Source organism: Globicephala melas, chromosome 7 (assembly GCF_963455315.2).
Source record: "Globicephala melas chromosome 7, mGloMel1.2, whole genome shotgun sequence".
Classification (NCBI taxonomy): Eukaryota; Metazoa; Chordata; class Mammalia; order Artiodactyla; family Delphinidae; genus Globicephala; species Globicephala melas.
The window spans coordinates 34326892-34347060 of NC_083320.1; the positions used below are offsets into that span (position 1 = coordinate 34326892).

Here is a 20169-nt window from a genome sequence, read left to right on the forward strand (position 1 = left end):
AAAAAAAAAAAAATTCAAATTCAAGTTTTAGAATTTATACTACAGAAGATAACAATAGAAATACATAAGTATGTACAAGGATGTGTATTGCAGCATTTTTTTGTAATATAAGGAAGTTGAAAACAGATTTGTTTATTAGTAAATAAATAAGTTATGGGATTATACTTATAATTAATTACACCCATTAAAAAGAGTGAGCTTGAACTATAGGTCTTTCATATATTTTTGAGAATTGAAAGAGCAATTATAGAATACTATGTACAATGAACACAACTATATTTAAACTGTATACACACACATATACATACATGCATATATGTAAACATGTATGTGAAGAAAAATACATACCAAATGGTTAACTCTGTTTATCTTTGTGGGTGGGGGAGGTAGTTAGGTTAAGTTCCTTTTTTTAATAGACATATACTATTTATAATAACTATTTTAAAATTATTTAATAATTGAATATCAACTATTCATATTTATAGCTAAGGATATTTGTAAAATTAGAGGTAATAGTTGTGGTACAGAGGAAGAATAGCTTTTTAAGTTTCCAGTAAATAAAAAGCAAAAATCAATCATTATTAAAATTCAGCCGTGGAAATAAAGGAGTTTTGTGTGTTTTTTTTAAGTTCCTATTTTCTTTATTTCGGAAAATAAGTCCTTTCTGTCACCACTAGAATGAAATTGTGGTTTTCTTCTTTACATGGTAGTATATTTATTGAAAGTATTTACCTCCTTTTCTGGAGTACTTCTCAAAGAGGACGTAAAATTCAGTCTATTTTTCCTCAGTCTTGTGGCCTGCTGAACTCATTAGTGATAATGAGGTGGTAGAAGGAGATGTTGTAAGTAATATCAACAAAACAGCCCCTCTTGTTTATACTTTCATAAGAGACTTGGGTTAAAAGGGAAATATTAAAGGGAGATTCAGATGTTAGAATTTATCCCTAAAAAAATTATTTCCAGAGAAAATAATGTAGGCATTGCTTTTACTTTTTATACTTTATTTGAAGCTTAATAAAAATGGAACCTACTTTATTTTTCAGGTACTTTGTAAATAAAAACCATTTTTATTATCAGTAGCTATTTTGTTTTTTTTTTTTTTTTTTAACTTCCAGAGACTTGACTTGACTTAGTAGGAACTCTCAGAGCAAGTGCTATATATAGCAAGCCTGGAATATTTTTAGTCTTCTTTTTCTCTTTTTCTTTTTTGAATTTCTTGTTTGTATTCTTCACCTAATTCTTTTTTTTTCTTTTTTAATTTATTTTTGGTTGCCTTGGGTCTTTGTTGCCGTGCGCGGGCTTTCTCTAGTTGTGGCGAGCGGGGGCTACTCTTGGTTGCGGTGCGTGGACTTCTCATTGCGGTGGCTTCTCTTGTTGCAGAGCACGGGGTCTAGGTGCGTGGGCTTCAGTAGTTGTGGTACGTGGGCTCAGTAGTTGTGGCTCGTGGGCTCTAGAGCGCAGGCGAAGTAGTTGTGGCGCACAGGCTTAGCTGCTCCGCGGCATGTGCAATCCTCCCAGACCAGGGCGTGAACGCGTGTCCCCTGCATTGGCAGGCGGACTCCCAACCACTGCACCACCAGGGAAGCCCCTAGTCTTCTTGCTAATGGGAATTTTGCAGCTAGCTTTGAAAGAGTGTTCTCTGCATCATAGCCAGGTAAGCCTTTCAAACCTTTAATCTTATCCTCAGTCACTTTCCATACTTAATGTAGACTAGAAGGTCTTGTTTATTATAACATCAGCCCATGCCTCTCTCTCTCTGCCCTCAACCATGCCCCTTGCTCTCTGTGCTCCTAACCACTTGGATATTCTTTCAGATTCTACATCTTCCTATGTTATTTTCTTGCCACAGAACCTTTTATTTTTTATTTTATTTTTTTTTTGCGGTACGCGGGCCTCTCACTGTCGTGGCCTCTCCTGTTGTGGAGCACAGGCTCCGGATGCGCAGGCTCAGCAGCCATGGCTCACGGGCCCAGCCACCCCACGGCATGTGGTATCTTCACGGACCGGGGCACAAACCTGTGTCCCCTGCATCGGCAGGCGGACTCCCAACCACTGCGCCACCAGGGAAGCCCCCACAGAACCTTTTTATATGCTGTTCCCTCTTTCTAGAATGTTCCTTCACTATTCCCCTTGACTCCTACTGATCTTTGATATCTCAGTTTAAGTGCTACCTCAGAGAAACCTTCATCAGCACTAGGTTCCTTTGTTTTACGCTTTCGTGTACCTTTCCTTCTTACTCCTTGTCTCTGCAAAAATGTGTTTAGCCTCCTCCACTAGGGAAGTGCCCCATTAGAGTGAGTCTACATCTGATTCTGTTTACCATTGTACTTCCAGCTCCTAGCATAATGGCAGGTATATAGTTTTTGCTTAAGAAATACTTATGGGGGACTTCCCTGGTGGTCTGGTTAAGAATCTGCCTTCCAATGCAGGGAATGTGGGTTCGATCCTTGGTCAGGGAACTAAGATCCCACATGCTGCAGGACAACTAGAGAGCCCGCGTGCCACAACTAAGATCCGACACAGCCAAAAATAATAATGAATTATTATTAAGAAAGAAAGAAATATTTATGGAATGGATTGATGAATTTCTGACTGAATCATTCCTTTGCTTTTTGGTCAGTTGCCTCCTTGAGTTCTTTCTGAGAAGCTTCCAGGGGCAACTGCCTTAGGATATTTAGCCCATTATTTATAACTGAAAGTTATAATGTATGATGGATCTAGGCTTGTTATTTTATTTTTTATAGTTAAATTTTTTTTAAAGAGGTGTAATTTGCATAGAGCAAGATACACAGTAATGATAATTATGTCATGGAGTCCATTTTTAGGTGAAGTACTAGGTTATACAGAGTACTTAGTACTACTTAACTAATTGGTACTTGAAAGAAAAAAAGAAAATTCTGACTGATTTGAACAATCATTGTAGTAAATATAGGAACCTTACAAAATGACTTCTTTGAAGGACATTATCATTAGGAAGTGTAGTTGTGCTCTATTTCATAAAGTTATTTTTAAGAGTCTCATTTCTTCACGAGTTTATAACTTGGGAGTCCATATCTATTAATGGGCTTTAGTGAATCAGTGAACTTCCTGAAATTATTTGTAAAATCATGTACGTGCAGGCATCATATTTATCTTTTTCTGAAGTAGGGATCAGTACATAGTTTTGCTCAGCTATCAAAGGGGGTCTGTAACTTTGTGCTTTTGCCCCGCCCCAAAAAAGGTTAAGAACTGTTGTTTTATATCATGTATATTATGATGTGTATGTAGAGTTAGTTCATCGATCCTTTATTTTTCCCCCTTGAAGTTCATTATGGAACACTTCAAACCTATAACAAAGTAGAGTAGTGTAATGAAACTTGTATACCAGTTAGCTTCAGTGGTTATCAACTTACGGCCAGTCATATTTTATCTATACCCAATGCACTCTCCTCCTTTGGCTACCCTCATCCCGATTATTTTAAAGCAAATCCCAGGGCTTCCCTGGTGGCGCAGTGGTTAGGAATCCGCCTGCCAATGCAGGTGACACGGGTTCGAGCCCTCATCTGGGAAGATCCCTCATGCCGCAGAGCAACTAAGCCCGTGCGCCACAACTACTGAGCCTGCGCTCTAGAGCCTGTGCTTCGCAACAAAAGAAAGCACCGCAATGAGAAACCCGAGCACCACAACAAAGAGTAGCCCTCACTCTCCGCAACTAGAGAAAGCCCGCGTACAGCAACGAAGACCCAATGCAGCCAAAAATAAATAAATTTAAATATATATATATTTTTTAAAAAAGGAAATCCCAGATATCATTTCACCAGTAAATATTTCAGTGTGAATCTTGCAAGAGAGAAACAGTATTTTAAAAAACCTAACTATAGGGACCTCTATGGCTGTCCAGTTGCTAAGATTCTACGCTTCCACTGCCGGGGCGGGGTGGGGCGGGAGACAAGTTCGATCCCTGGTTGGGGCACTAAGATCCCACGTGCCACACGATGTGGACAAAATAATAAATAAATTGTATTTAAAAAATAAATAAGTAAAAAGCCTAATTATAATACCATTATCAAATATAAAAGTAACCTATAATAATTCCTTGAATTAGTATCATCCAGTATTAAGTAATAAGTCATACAATAAGTCATGTTTAACCTTTTCCAATTGTGTTATGCTCTTTTTTATTGTTTGAATCAATCCAAATAAGATTCATACTTTGGTTCTTGATTTTTCTTAACATATCTTTTAATCTGCTGTCTCTTTTTTCCTCTTGCAATTTATTTGAATAAATCCACCAGTCCATCTTAAGAGCATTTGCTACTTGAGAATAAGGGGCATTTCTTACTCCTTTTTGTACTCCTTGCTTATATAATACTTGGTATAGTGTATTATATATGGATATTTAGGGAAAGGAAGGGGTTTAGAAAATCTGATTTCTTTTTTTTAGATAGAAATTTATTATGGAATATGACATATCGTCTTTTTGATAAATATGTCTTTTTAATAAAGGAACTTTCATTTCATTTGCTCTGGAGACATTTCCCTCCCTGCTCAAGAAATTCCTTTTTTCTTTTGGTTACCTTTTGAGCCTTAAATTTAAAACCAAAAACCTTCTGTTGTTTGTCTCACTTAAAAAATAATACATACCAATTTTTATTTTTTTTTATAATTCAAAGTTACATAATTAGAATATCCTCAGTAATCCTTCCTTCAGAGGCCAACACTTAATAGTTTAGTATATATATTTTTCCTCCCAGCTTTTTCACATTTATATAATTTTTAGTGGAATTATTATAGCTTATATACTGTTGTACAACTTGCTTTTTCTATCTGGCTATTTTTCCATTTTAGAAAACATATAAATCTACCTACTTCAAAGGCCTTATTTCATATAATATATATATATGTTTATAGCTGTACATATAACCCTTGATTTCTAATTTTTTTACCTTTGTAAAAATCTGTCACAGGGTTCTATTATGTATAACTTTTTCCAGTTGTATGTGCCAGTTGTATATTTGGTAAAAGCTCTAGGCATAGACTGTGCATTTGTCTTGGGTAATGTGCAGTTTGATTTTACTTAGTAAACTTGTTTTTGCTACTTTGGAGTATAATTGGAAAATAGAAAAGCATTAGGAAAATAGATTTCAAACGTATCATTAAAAATAGAACTTATTTCTTATAAACAGTTCTGTTTTAATTGAACACTAGTCTAAAAGTAAGCCTCCTTATCTAAAATATACACTAGATGAGTTTCTCCTTTAGTGAAAGGCACACATCATTTACCTTTGATAGTTCCTGTAAGTAACACTGTCCTCAAGTTCAGTGCCTTTTTCTTTCAGAGAGAAAAGAGGAATAGAAGGTAGAAGAAGATGCTGGGATCTGAACGTGGCGTTGTGGAAGAATGGTTATCAGAATTCAAGGTAGATTGGATTGAGGATAAGAATGTGTCATATGATTCTATATATCAGTAATTCAGTTATACATGTTCATGGAAAAACTGAAACAAAAGTTATGAAGTAGGAATGGCAAAATATGAAATAACATGTTTCTATAGCTGCACCTCTTTAAAAATTTTAGGCACTAATGTGAATAATGGCTAGAAGGTAATGTAAAAATGAAGCTAGTAAACTTGTTTTTGCTACTTTGGAGTATAATTGATATGGATTGATATCAATGGATTGATAAGGTGATATATAAATTTTAAGATATATTCAATAAAAGAGGGGAAGCCTCCAAGTTTTAATAAGGCACAGAAATGAGATTTGTACCTTATATTTTTATTTCCTATGATTAAAAATTCACTCATTAATTTGATTGAAAACTATATAATTTATAAACACTATGGAAATAAGTGTTTTGTGAACATAAAATACAAGAATTGAAATATATCCCACACTCAGGGACATCCCTGGCGGTCCAGTGGTTAAGGCTTCGCCTTCCAATGCAGGGGGTGTGGGTTTGATCCCTGGTTGCGGAGCTAAGATCCCACATGCCTCGCGGCCAAGAAAACAAAATGCAAAACTGAAGCAATATTGTACCAAATTCAATAAAAAGACTTAAAAAAAATGCACACCTCATTAAAAACAAAAGTATTTATTGCACACTAATTTTTTAGACTAGATTATAAGGTGACTCATTTCAGCAAATCTTGGTGTAATGTGTGATTTCTAATCATTTCTCATTGTTGAGTAGTTAGAAGAATTGTATAACATCGTAACTAATTTGATTTATTAACTCTCATGGTTATTTCTTATATTAATTATTTTTACTTTTCTTAGTTGACTCAATTATAAATCTTTTCAAGAGGAACTCATATAAAATAAAGTTTCTAACTTCTCAAATATTAAGTTCATTTTTGGTTTCCTTTGATGTTTTCTTTTAGGCATTACCTGACACTCAGATCACCAATTATGCAGCAACTTTACACCGGAAAAAAACACTGGTACCAGCCCTGTATAAAGTTATTCAAGATTCGAATAATGAGGTAGGAGAGTTTATAAGAAAAGTAATTTTAATGTAGTACATAATGAAATATGTGCACTAAAACACATATATATAAGTTTTGCAGTTTTCCTTCTTTTTTTTAAATCCTTCCAGTGGGACTGGAAAACTTTCTTTCTGCTATTTTTCATTCTGATAGTTGCTTTGGCTTTCCCCATGACCTCCCTCTCCATATTTTTTAATGTTTTGATTAAATTTGTTCCTGTTGAGGACAGTATGTTTTGATTCTTGATTTGAGTGACCACCATCTCAGTAGATTATTTATTTAATTTGCAACTTTTCTCTGTTTCCTGTTCTGGAATGTTTCCTTTCCTGGAGTCCAAATTTTAACCATATACTGATTGAGATTTATTAATTTTAAGTATTGTTTGCAGTCCTTTTATTGACGGTAAAGAACTATGTGTAATCACTCTAATTAGTGAATTCAGTCAAACTGGTAACATGAAATGATGCTGCTGTAAGTTTAGTTTGAAAATGATCAGAGAAAGCCTAAATAGTCAGGATCAGTAAACTTAGAATAACAGTTTCCTATTATTTAGCCTGTGCTAGAAGGGAAAAAAGGTGCAGCTATTGGCTCTATGTTTTAACTTACACAAAATACACACATTTTCTTTCCATTAACACAATAGTATGACATACAGTTTTATCACCACTGGATTCATGTATGCTTTAAAATGAAATGAAAGGAACACACAGGAAAGTAGCTTCTTATCTTCCCAGATACAGCCTCCAAGAGTGCCTCTGCTGTGTACTGGAGTGAGTTTGAAGAAGTTCAGGTAATCATCTCCTAACCAGCAGCTTAACTTAAAGTGCATCTTCATTTTTGTACTATCACTAAAAGCTTGCTTATTGACCTCTTTCTTTCCTATCTCCTAAACTTGGATTGGCTCTCAGTTGGGCTTGCATCTGTTGCTATTTGTAGCAGCAACCGCAGGATTCATTTGCTTCTTTTTCTCTTGCTATGTATTTTTGAATGTTTTATAACTTTAGGTATGGTAATGGACATATATGCATAGCCTTCTTGGTCAGGAGTTTTCAAAATTCTGTGTGAATATTGAATGTATGTATCCCTTGTTTTGCACTGTCTTAACATTAAGCTTTGCTTATTAAAATGCATTTGTTTCATGCTTTCTCTTTAAATTGTAAGCTCTTCATGAGCAGTGGTCGTATATGCTATATCTGTTAACATATATATCTGTTAATTCCCTAGAATCCAGTATTTTATCATGTGCATAATGAACACTTAATAAATATTGATTAGAAGAATAGTGAAATATATGGGATTCTCTGGCGGTCCAGTGGTTGGAACTCCACGATTTCATTGCCAAGGGCACGGGTTCAGTCTCTGGTTGGGGAAGTGAGATCCTGCAAGCCACGCGGCCAAAAAAGAATCACCGGGGGGAAAAAAAAGAATAGTAAAATACGAAATGAGATTCTAAAATGCTGTCGTTTTCATTAGGACTCACAAGTATGTGAAATGTATTGGCTTCCATTTTTTCTTTTATGCTTTGGAAGCTGCGATATTATAAGAATTAACTCACTTTATATTGTCATACTTCATAATACTAATGTGTGAGACTTTGTCAAGGCTAGAAATAGAAAAATTACAACTTGAGAGACTCAAGATCAAGACCCAGCAGTCATTATAATCAACCAGTTACTAGAACAGGTCTGTCTTTCCATCCTTTCTCCTGTCAGGTCATAAGATTCTAACCATGCATTCATACTTCAGAAAAACAGAGTGTTAAGTTCCGTAGAATCTCAAAGCAATTCTGGACTTCAGTTCTAGAAGGAGAACGCTTTTAGTCCTGATTTTGTTATGTTCTGAAACATAAATGTATTATTTACTTAATAAGAAACAAATTTGCCTTAAATACCATGAAAGTTCTTAAGAAAGTATATTTCCTAGAAGTTCTTTTTTTGTTGTTTTGTTTTGTTTTGTTTTTTGGCTGTGCCATGTTGCACAAGAGAGATCTTAGTTCCCCAACCCGGGATCGAACCTGGGCCAAGGCAGTGAAAGCGCTGAGTCCTAACCACTGGACCGCAAGGGAATTCCCAAAGAAGTTTAATATTACATATCATGGCCAACCTGTACTACAGCTCAAGTTTTAATCTCTAGACCAACATGTTGCTTTATTTTTCTCCTTTCCCTCCTTCCAGATCCCTTAGTCACTCTAGCAGTTCTTCCACTTCAAGGAGACCATTAACCCTATTGCTTTTTTATGATTTGGTTGTCCTTTTTCCTCCCTTCAATGTCTCACTTCCTTCAAATGTCTCACTTGCCTCTTTTCTTAGCTAAATTTTCTTGATCCATCATTACAGTCATTCCCTTGCAAACATTCTGAGCTCCTTTGCCTGTCATTCCCTTAGTTCATATTCTTTGGGCAAAATCTCAACACTGGATAAAACCCAGCCATCCACTTCATGCCTGTACCTGAGCGGCTGAACGTACCTGGAAAAAACACAATTTTGTTAACTTTTTCCATTTAAATGCAGGACTAAAAATCATAAATGAGCACATAATATTTCATTGGTACAACTGTCCCAGTGTTCATTTTATACCTTCTCTTTCCTCACACTTACTGCCCTTCCTCCTCATTTTTAGTTTGCCTTCTGTGTCATTATAAAAGAAGAAAATAGTTGGAAACTCTATTCTCCCATTCATATCTACCACTCTACCAGCATCTCTACCCACACTCTCCTGCCATTTCTGCTGTTCGGTAGATGAAGTGTCTCAGGTTGTATCAAAGGCCATCTCTTCCACTTAGGCCTGAATCCCATCTTCTCTAACTACCTCAAAGATTGCTACTGCAGTTATCCCCTCCCTTTCCTATGTCACTGATTCCTTTTTTCTTAAAACAGCAGTGTTTTTTTTTTTTAATTAATTAATTAATTTATTTTTGGCTATGTTGGGACTTCATTGCTGCGTGAGGGCTTTCTCTAGTTGTGGCGAGCACGGGCTACTCTTCATTGTGGTGCACAGGCTTCTCATTACGGTGGCTTCTCTTGTTGCAGAGCATGGGCTCTAGGCGTGCAGGCTTCAGTAGTTGTGGCATGCGGGCTCAGTAGTTGTGGCTCGCAGGCTCTAGAGTGCAGGCTCAGTAGTTGTGGCGCCCAGGCTTAGCTTCTCTGTGGCACGTGGGATCTTCCCGGACCAGGGCTCGAACCCATGTCCCCTGCATTGGCAGGTGGATTCTTAACCACTGTGCCACCAGGGAAGTCCCTGTCACTGATTTTTTTTTCCTTTCTGATGAACAGAATATGATAAACAACCATATTCTATTTTTTAAAAAACCTTCTTTGATTTGCCTCCTATTTTATTATCTACCCCATTTTTCTGTCCTTCTTCCCAATGAACTTTATAAAGTATTGCTTATTCATAGTCTCTGTCTACTTGTGCCAATTTCCTCACCTCATATTTTTTCTTTGACCCACTCATATTTGGGTTCAGTCTCCATTATTCCACCCAAACTGCTCTCAATGCGTTCATCATATGGCATGCCTCTTAGTAATTATCATGTCAAAACTATTTGCTAAGTTTGGGGAAGGTGTAAATTATTCTTAAGCTTTTATTTAACGAGAAGATAATGATTTTTAACACCTTTTGCTGTGGGTGATAGCACCATTTAGGGGAGGTCATTTCTGACACTGAAAAATTGAGAACATGATGGCATGATAACATATGCTTAGAATTAAAGATTTTAACAGAGCACATTGGCAGGTTTTTAACAGTCTTATTTTGCAGTGGAGTTGATGAAAATTTACTGGATTGCCAGCCACTCCTCCCTCCTTTTAAAAAAAAGCAGAGTAATAATTTTGGTAACTCTGTATATCTTTGCAATGCTTATTAAAGTATAGTCTCTACATGCCAATGTACTTGCTGTTGAGGAAGGAAAATAAGGTCTTTATGACGTAGACAAATTGTAATTGTACCATAGCCAGTGAAATTTAGAGAAGGCAATTTTAGAGTCTTTTACTAAAGAGGAAAGTAGATTTGAAACATGGACATATATTTTTAATACATAAATTTATGAGCGCAACAATGTTTAATTCTCCTAAGGAGCTGAATATTGTTGTCAGTACTTTACAAAGTTGCCAGCAGTTGACCATTTTCAAAAGTTTATTACTTCGTTATTGGCACTACATGGACTACACTATTTGTAATTAAACAAGGCTCACCTCCTCCTCCACTTCCATCCGGTATAAGAAATGCAGTATAGTGAGAACATCAACTTGGTGTCAGAAGATCTGAATTCTGGTGTCTTTCTCTGCTACTAATTTCTGTAACCTTGGGCAAATTGTCTGACTGGTCTAGACTTCCGTGTAAGGGTAGAGTTGGAATGTTTTTTAATATTTTAAATCCTATGAGAGTGATTTCATATAAAGAGCTTAGTAGTTACTAGACTAGGTGTGTAAATTTTTTTAGCTTTAAAGTTGTTTATTAAGAGCTAAGCTTAAGTCATCTAAGTATATTAACTGTACAATCAACATAGGATTTGTTGACTTTTAATTTAAAATTTTGAAAGTAATGACTTTATTCTAGAGTGCTAGATTATTACAGACATATATAACTACATTCAAGCAGATATACAAGTGTATATATATATATATTATTATAATCATTCAGAATAGAAGTAAGCATATAAATTACTGAATCGTTCTTTTTTTTTAAAAGCTAGTGTGACACTATTATATATAAAGTAGATAACTAATAAAGACCTACTGAATAGCACAGGGAACTCTACTCAATACTCTGTAATGACCTATATGGAAAAGAATCTAAAAAGAGTGGATATATGTATATGTATAACTGATTCACTGTGTTGTACACCTGAAACTAACACAACATTGTAAATCAACTATACTCCAATAAAAATTTTTTAAAAACAAAACAAAAGCTAGTGTTAAATTTTTTTATAGTTTCCTCTCAGTGTTTTATCTGCATTTTAAAATCATAGCCAGTTTTGTGAAGTCTGCAGTTATTCTAACAAAACCAGTCTAAATTAGCAGTACAAGTTTAGGGGAAAAGGGGAGGTTTGTTTAAACTGCTCATTTTCTTCAGTTTTTAAGATTATGAAGTTCCTTATAAGTCATATGGTATGATATCATATGAAAAATTATCCAGTTAAACATTGGAAAAGCTATTTCTGTATAGTTATACTTCCTCCTTTTCAAAATCTTTCCAATAAATATAATTAGTAGAATTTGTCAGTCTTAAAACATAGAAGTAATCTGTTTTACTTGTATGTATTTAAAATATTAACGAGCATTTTGGATGTCCAAATATTATGTATTGCCAAGTCCCTTTATCTACTGAGTGGTATATAATTTGTTTAAATCATAGTCTTAAGTTGAGATTTAAAGTTTATTTCCAACAAGATTATTTGAAATTATTTTCTTCCAATAGAAACTTTTAAAAATGGAGGATAGTAAGGTTTGGTAATAACAGAAAAGGAAACTCACTAAATATGAAGTAGTACATTGGTTAAAGAACTAATTATCTAATAAGTTTAATAGTACAGTGTATTGAAAGATATGTTGTTATTATCTGGGCACAAAGTACTTCTTGCAGTTACTGGATTGGTCAGTTTAATGTGTAGTCTCTGAGTTATTAAATAGAGATTGAGGTTCTGGTTGCATTGATTCAGAATAAGCAAAAATTAATGTTGAGAATTTATTTTAAAAATATTATACAAGTATATGTGCCTAAAAAAAAATTACAGTTACAGCCAAAAGAATGGAAATAACTGATGCACTTTATTTTCTTCTTAGCTCCTGGAGCCTGTCTGCCACCAGCTGTTTGAGCTCTACCGTAGCTCTGAAGTTCGACTTAAGAGGTTCACACTGCAGTTCTTGCCAGAATTGATGTGGGTTTATTTACGGCTTACAGTTAGCCGAGACAGACAGAGTAATGGTTGCATTGAAGCACTACTTTTAGGAATTTACAATTTGGTAAGTGGAAAATGATAGTTTGGGAAATTTTAAGTATTTTTTAAAGTCCTCTGAAGTAATACTTGAAGAATATTTAGAGGAAAATAAATTTAAATGTCTCTTGAATAACTTATTTGAATTAACTAAATTGAGTACAGTAATTGAGTACAGTAATTAATAAGTAATTGCTGGTAATGCATTTTATAAAGTAGGTGAAACTTATAATTGATAGCATTATTAATATTTTATGGCTTATTTTTCTAATTATTTTATTTGATTGATATTTATGAATGTCTTGCATTTAATATTTTTAATTTATTTTTAATCATTTGATAAAACATTATGTATTTGATACATTATTTATGAAACTTTTTCTTCTAAGGAATTCTTAAATACCTTAAATGTTATTATTCTGTTGTTTTTTTTTTTTCCTCCTGGTGCCCAGTTTAGAACATTGGTATTGAAATTCCTGCCCTTTGAATTCTTATATTCTGTGTATTCCCTGTAAACAGATGCTCCGTATATTAAAGTTAAGTTTGTAGTTGAGAGGTACCTCAACCAAAGTACCTCACAAAACATTGAATCTCACAAAAAATAAATATTCTTCTGCACCAGTGCTCATTCCTCTAAGTATTATCCCTTAAAAAAATCATTAAAAAACATTTCCATCACTAGAATCTGAAGGACGGAGCCTGGCCTGTGGAATCACTTGTATTTTGTTTAAAATCAGGTACTGTCACTTACTGGCTGTTTTAAATTTAAGCAAGTTACTTAATATCTTGACTTCAGTTGCCTCGTCCTGTAAAACAGAAATAAAACATTGTTAGTAGGATTGAAAGCAATTAGAAGAACCCAACATGTTTCCTGAGGTGTTTATCTAATGTTTACCACTATTATTATAAATAGTAGTAGTAATAGTTATACCATAATTAAAGATGGGTTTTTTTAATGAAAAGCTGGTGTAGGTATAAAATTCTTTATTTCACTACCTTGCCTGATTTTTTCTTTTAAAGTAGGAAATTTGTTTCACATATCACTGTGTTTCTAGTGCTTAGCAAGGCACTTAGTAAATGTTGATTTAAAAATTGAGTTTAGTGTTTTAGATTATGTTTGACATTAAGCTATCATTTGTCTTGTTTAATGTAATAAAATTCAGTAGTGGGACAAATGAAGCAAAAAATTTTGTATAGTGGGATGCCTGACAAGTTCTTGACAGTACTTGTTGGTGCTATGGTTTAATTATCTTTTGGTATCTCAAAAATAGTGTACTGTTTTGGGCTTCCCTGGTGGCGCAGTGGTTGAGAGTCCACCTGCCAATGCAGGGGACACGGGTTCGTGCCGTGGTCCAAGAGGATCCCACGTGCCGCAGAGCAGCTGGGCCCGTGAGCCATGGCCGCGGAGCCTGTGCGTCTGGAGCCTGTGCTCCGCAATGGGAGAGACCACAGCAGTAAGAGGCCCGTGTACCGCAAAAAAAAAAAAAAAAAAAAATAGTGTACTGTTTTAAAAATGCTTAATTATATATCAGAAATGTAACATCAGGTTTCTGTCTTCTTTTAATTCCCTTGATACCGGTGTTCTCTCTTCTCTGTGGTTCTCGATTTTTCTTACCACACTGGATTTCTTTTATATATTAATTTCTCTTTTGTTCTTCTTTTCTCACTCCAGCATTTCTCCCTTGCTTCAGTAGCCCAAGAGAGAGTTTTATATTGCCCTCAACTTAAAAAAATTTCATAACACCCTTCTCCACAGATGTATACACAGATATAAATAAAAAGTATTTGGCTTAATTTGAAATTTAGGAGTAAAAATTAAAATTTTATTGCCTAACTTAAATCAGGCCCATTCATCTTAGCATAGATGTTCTCTGAGGCACAGTGGCCCAGATGTGGTGGTAACTATTTTGCCTACAGAGTAGTTAAATGATCTTTCTAGGGATTTTTAAACCATTTTCCTGCCAAAATTAGAGGTATGGCCATTGTTCACATGTAATTGGTACTCTCCTGTGACATATTAAACCCCAAAACTAGCCCTATAGGGAAGTTCTTTTGGGTTTGTGTCTTGGTGATGATAGTTGGGTTTTTTTCCTGTTGTTTCTTCCTCTTATGCTGTGCAACTACTCAGTCTCTCTCTGACTGCCTTCCTTCTAGGGCAGTCTTCTCTGTCTGTATTTTATGCCAGTTATGTATACTAATATGAGTTTTAAAAGAAACAGGCTAGAGACAGTACAGAAAAGGAGTGATGCAGGAGGAGCATTTCACCTCTCTAATTGCTGGCGTCTGTAGGCAGTTTTTTTTTTTAAAACATTATTAGATCTTTTTTTTTTTTTTAATAGGATCTCATATCTATTCTTTTGGTGGGGAGTGCTGCACTGGGTTTTCCTTGCTGCCTGCAGGCTTTCTCTAGTTGTGGCAAGAGGGGGCTACTCTTCGTTGGTGGTGCGCGGACTTCTCATTACGGTGGCTTCTCTTGCTGTGGAGCACGGGCTCTAGGCATGTGGGCTTCAGTATTTGTGGTGCATGGGCTCAGTATTTGTGGCTCACGGGCTCTAGAGCGCAGGCTCAGTAGCTATGGCGCACCGGCTTAGTTGCTCCGCGGCATGTGGGATCTTCCCAGACCTGGGCTTGAACCCGTGTCCCCTGCATTGGCAGGTGGATTCCCAACCACTGCACCACCAGGGAAGTCTGTAGGCAGATTTTTATTGATACCTGTAGAAGATTGGCGGTGCCAGAGACTGTAGAAATAGATGCTGTTGACCTTTTCTGTGAAAGATAAAGTGCTTTTAAAAATCACAGGAATGTTTTTGTAGTCAGTAAAAACCACTTAAGTATGGACTTATGATTAATCACTTGGACTACTATTAATTATGTTAATATGTAGCTTATTTCAGGTCATTAATTTATTGCTGAATAATTGTAAGATTTTCTTTTAGTTAAGATTCATCCTGTGTTACAACAGTGTTTTTCCTTTTTTTTTTTTTTTCTATGAATTTATTTATTTTTGCTGCACGCAGGCTTTCTCTAGTTGTGGTGAGCGGGGGCTACTCTTCGTTGAGGTGTGCGGGTTTCACATTTCGGTGGCTTCTCCTGTTGCGGAGCATGGGCTCTAGGTGCACAGGCTTCAGTAGTTGTGGCTCACGGGCTTAATTGCTCCATGGCATGTGGGATCTTCCCTGACCAGGGCTCGAACCTGTGTCCCCTGCATTGGCAGGCAGATTCTTAACCACTGTGCCACCAGGGAAGCCCTGTGTTTCATATTTTAATAAGTGTGGATTTCTTGGCTAAAACCTTTCATTTTAATTTTTTATGTGGTGATTCTACCTTTAGCTTTCTGAGGAACCTCCATACTGTTTTCCGTGGTGGCTATACCAACTTACCTTCCTACCAACAGTGTAGGAGGGTTCCCTTTTCTCCACAACCTCTCCAGCATTTGTTATTTATAGACTTTTCAATGATGACCATTCCGACCAGTGTGAGGTGGTATCTCATAGTTTTGATTTGAATTTCTCTAATAATTAATGATGTTGAGCATCTTTTCATGTGCCTACTGGCCATCTGTATGTCTTCTTTGGAGAAATGTCTATTAAGGTCTTCTACACGTTTTTCGATTGGGTTGTTTTTGTTGTTGTTGAGTTATATGAGCTGTTTGTATATTTTGGAGATTAAGCCCTTGTCTGTCGCATCACTTGCAAATATTTTCTCCCATTCCAAAAATATGGAACACTTCACGAATTTGCGTGTCATCCGTGTGCAGGGGCCATGCTAATCTTCTCTGTATCATTACAATTTTAGTATATGTGCTGCCGAAGCGAGCAGTGATTTTAATCTTTTAAATTCAGTCATGTTTCAACTAAAAGATCTGATCACTTGTAATCTCCCTAGCCTGTATGTAAATTTATCATGAAATTTGTGCACCTACTTCATGTCTTTGTTGTCATGGTGTATTTGATTGATTATAGTATTATATCTTTCAGTGTCTCTCAAAGGATAACTCAACTACCAAAGTGTACAAAATCTGCTAATAGGTTAGAAAAGAAATACTAGGGTAATAATATTTTTATATATTACTATTTCTAAACATTCTCCTCAATTGCCAGTGATATATTTGTTAAGAAAGTAATTATTATTTCTTTTAATATAGTCCTGTGATTATTTCATTATCTCTATTTTATTTTAACCATAGGAAATTGCTGATAAAGATGGGAACAATAAAGTTCTGTCTTTTACTATCCCTTCCTTATCCAAGCCTTCAATATACCATGAGGTAAGTAAGACTGGAAAGGTAGAATTTTTAAAAATTATGTTGAGTAAAAGTCAATTTCTTACTAGAGATAAATATTCCTAACACATCTTTACTGATTTGTTTCTTAATGGAGATGTTTGTTATTAGTGATATAAAGCTGAGCTGTTGTCAAGGGAGAGAGAATGTAATTAATGGAAAATTTTCCTCTAGTTCTGGTTTATTTCTTTTTCATTCTTCTACCAGTATCATTTTTGGCCTTTTTTTTTTCAAAAATATTTTCAAAAATCTTCTTTTAATTTTTTTGTCTTCCATATTAATTAGAAATCATCTATGTTAGATTGATTCATTTTCATTATTTTTTAGGAAAATAATTACACTTCTGATTTTTGCTTATATTTGTTTGGTTGAAGATTGTGAGAACACTGATAATTATATAGGTAGATGACTCCTGTTGAGCTGAACTCCTTCTGCCTGCTCTCTTTAAGGACATAGGCTTTGAAGCAAGCTTCTTGTCTGTAGTGGCCTTCAGTGCATAAACTTGAGGAAAGCGCTTAAAGAAACTTTACCAGTAGTGTAAAAATTGAAATCCATTTTCTTACCAACAAACAGTATCCAGTTGCCTCATAGCTCTGTGCAACTATTTATTTTCTTAATTAATTCTCCTGGGGCTTTGTTTTGTGTTGAAAATAGAATGCCTCCTATTTAACCAGGGCTGATTTTAGCATAGAACATTTCTGAGTAATAGATTTTAACTGTGTTCCATGTATCAAGTTACAAAATAAAATGGAGGGTAGTGAAAAGTTTACAAATGGATGGTTCTTCTAACTTTAGAAACATGAAATCAATTATGTCACTATTAAAGAGACATTTGATCATAGTATTCTTGTTTGTGTTCCATAATTATAACTCTCTGCACCTTGCTTTCTTCAGTGTGGAATGAGATTAATGAAAGCACCAACCTTCCTGAAGTTAGAAAGACCTCCAGGTTTGAATGCATAGTCCCCAAGAGTGCTCTGAGTTCTGGAAACAAACAAATTAAAGTTGATTCATTTGTAGCCTTTATTCTTTTCAGCGACTTTTCTTATTCTGTCCTAAATATAGATTCATTCCATAATATTTCAAAAAACAAAGCACTGTATTTTTAGTTTTATATATTGTATAAATACTTTTTAAAAGGAGCTGTAGAATGTATATAATAGAAAAATGGAAGAGGTTTTGAAACGGAAGAAATGGTCTGAAACTGTCTTTTGTTGAGACAGGATTAAATATCCTCACATGATATAGATTTTTACTTCATTTTAGAGACACAGTCTCATACTTTACCTTGTTTTTGTAGCCCTCAACAATTGGATCCATGGCTTTGACAGAAGGGGCATTGTGTCAGCATGATCTCATCAGGGTTGTTTACAGTGATCTTCATCCACAGAGGGAAACATTCACTGCACAAAACCGGTAATGGTCAAAACTGTAGACAGTAGGGCTTCCCTGGTGGCGCAGTGGTTGAGAGTCCGCCTGCCGATGCAGGGGACACGGATTAGTGCCCCGGTCCGGGAAGATCCCACATGCCGCAGAGCGGCTGGGCCCGTGAGCCATGGCCGCTGAGCCTGCGCATCTGGAGCCTGTGCTCTGCAACAGGAGAGGCCACAACAGTGAGGGGCCCGTGTACCGCAAAAAAAAAAAAAAAAAAAAAAAACTGCAGACAGTAAAAATTGTTAATTTATGCTTAATAGTTATCTACAATTACTTTGGTTCGGGTTTGGTGTGATAAAAGACAAAAGTTAAATATGTCATACTAGTGAAATACATCATAGCAGTGAAATACTCATCCATAAACGTAGCAGCTCTTTGTTGATCAATAGAGAGTTGTTCACAGGGGCCCATCTAGGTGATAGATAGAATCTGGCAGATTGTCAGGTGGTGCCAAAGTTGGCCCTAGGGAAAAAGAGGTTTCCTGCCTCCCTGCTTATGAGTACTATAAGTACTTCTTTCCATTCCCTTGGTAGCATGTTTCTGCACAAACCATTTGCACCTTATTATGGAACTCTTCTGGCACTTATAATGGAACTCTTCTGGCACTTATGGAACTTTTCTGGTGTTTTTCTGACATTACCCAAGATATTATGGGTATTTCACATTTCAGGATTATTTTATGTTTCAGTCATGGGGGCAGTCTCACTTCATACCCATTGGTAAGCAGGTTGTCTCTCAAATGGAAATTTTCTGGTCCCAAATCCCGGAAGTTGTTGCTAGGTGGCACTTACTGGCTTCTACCATAAGCTCAAGTCTGTATTCCACACAGGGCTGTTGTTCAGCAAATTAATGACCTTGTAGGCTTGGACAATCTTATTGATCCCAGTTTAGCATGTTCTATTAATATTAGAGGAAGGATGGATGGATTTACATGGCTTCTGTTTTACAATACTAGATAGGGGAAGTGTTCCTCAGACACAGACACAGTATCTGTTCCCATAATGCATTCAGGTAAATGAGACACAGTCACTTCACATAAAGTTCACCCAAACTTTCACCTTAATCCTATCAATCATCGCAGTCTTATAGCCTTTCAATCTAGCCATTACCAACAAAGAGAGCCTGTGTCACCAGCCTCCACTCTAAACAACTTATCAGGTATGACATAGGTTACTTCCCAGAAGCTGAGGGCAAAGGCTAAAACTTTCTTTGGGCAAGGCCAAATTTTTTACCATACATTGCCCTGCATGGTTATTGTGAGCAGTAAATGAGATGATGCTTAAAACATGCTTAGCACAGTGCCTGGAACATAATATATGTTAGTGATACTGTTATTATTATTCTTTTTTACAAAATGTTTGTTTATTTATTTATTTGGCTGTACTGGGTCTTAGTTGCGGCCTGCGGGATCTTTGGGATCTTCGTCGTGGCATGTGGGGATCTTTAGTTGCGGCATGTGAACTCTTAGTTGTGGCATGTGGGATTAGTTTCCTGACTAGGGATCAAACCCAGGCCCCCTGCATTAGGAGTGCAGAGTCTTAGCCACTGTACCACCGAGGAAGTCCCGATACTATTATTTGTTATATAATATTTTATGTTCATAGTAAAATAGTACTCTTATCTTATTGGTTATAATATTAGAGTTATGGAAGGACTATAGGATCAAGCAGATTTCTAAATTATTGACCTTTGATCAAGTGCTTCAGTCTGGAATTCCAGTTCTTCTTAAGGGTCTTTCCAATATTACACATATGATAGAAAACACAGTGGCTTCCCTTGTTTCCTAACATATTGGAATTCAGCTTTAGTGATTGTTCTTTATTAGCCAGCAGGGTGCTGTATAACACCTGGAGAAGGCCTTATCCCAACTTAAAGTAACAACTTAATTTTTTTCTATACAGTTATATTGGGGTACTCAAATCATTTAATAATAGAAAATGTATATTAGAATAGTGGTTCATAAGTACTGTTTGCAGACTAGTTTGCATAAATCATCTGGTTACCTGATTCCTTTTTTGTTTTCTCATTTTAATTTTTTAAAGTATAACA

General features: G+C 35.8%; 1 protein-coding gene and 1 non-coding gene across 8 annotated transcripts in view; one reads left to right on the forward strand and one right to left on the reverse strand.

Moving 5' to 3' along the window:
• Nucleotides 1-20169, forward strand: part of HYCC2 (hyccin PI4KA lipid kinase complex subunit 2) — a 73236-nt gene that overhangs the window by 20346 nt on the left and 32721 nt on the right. For 5 of the 7 annotated variants that reach the window (XM_060302072.2, XM_060302069.1, XM_060302073.1 and 2 more), the window contains 5 exons: nucleotides 5319-5399; nucleotides 6362-6463; nucleotides 12253-12432; nucleotides 16591-16671; nucleotides 17987-18102. In XM_060302072.2, coding sequence (XP_060158055.1) covers nucleotides 5349-5399; nucleotides 6362-6463; nucleotides 12253-12432; nucleotides 16591-16671; nucleotides 17987-18102 — 530 coding nt within the window. In that variant the 5' untranslated portion in view covers nucleotides 5319-5348. Of the gene's footprint in view, nucleotides 1-5318; nucleotides 5400-6361; nucleotides 6464-7200; nucleotides 7257-12252; nucleotides 12433-16590; nucleotides 16672-17986; nucleotides 18103-20169 lie in introns of all 7 variants that reach the window. The other 2 variants (XM_030855010.2, XM_060302074.1) reach the window with 2 other exon arrangements.
• Nucleotides 16117-16223, reverse strand: LOC115853056 (U6 spliceosomal RNA). Its single transcript, XR_004039398.1, has one exon. It is a non-coding gene; the product is annotated as a U6 spliceosomal RNA (small nuclear RNA).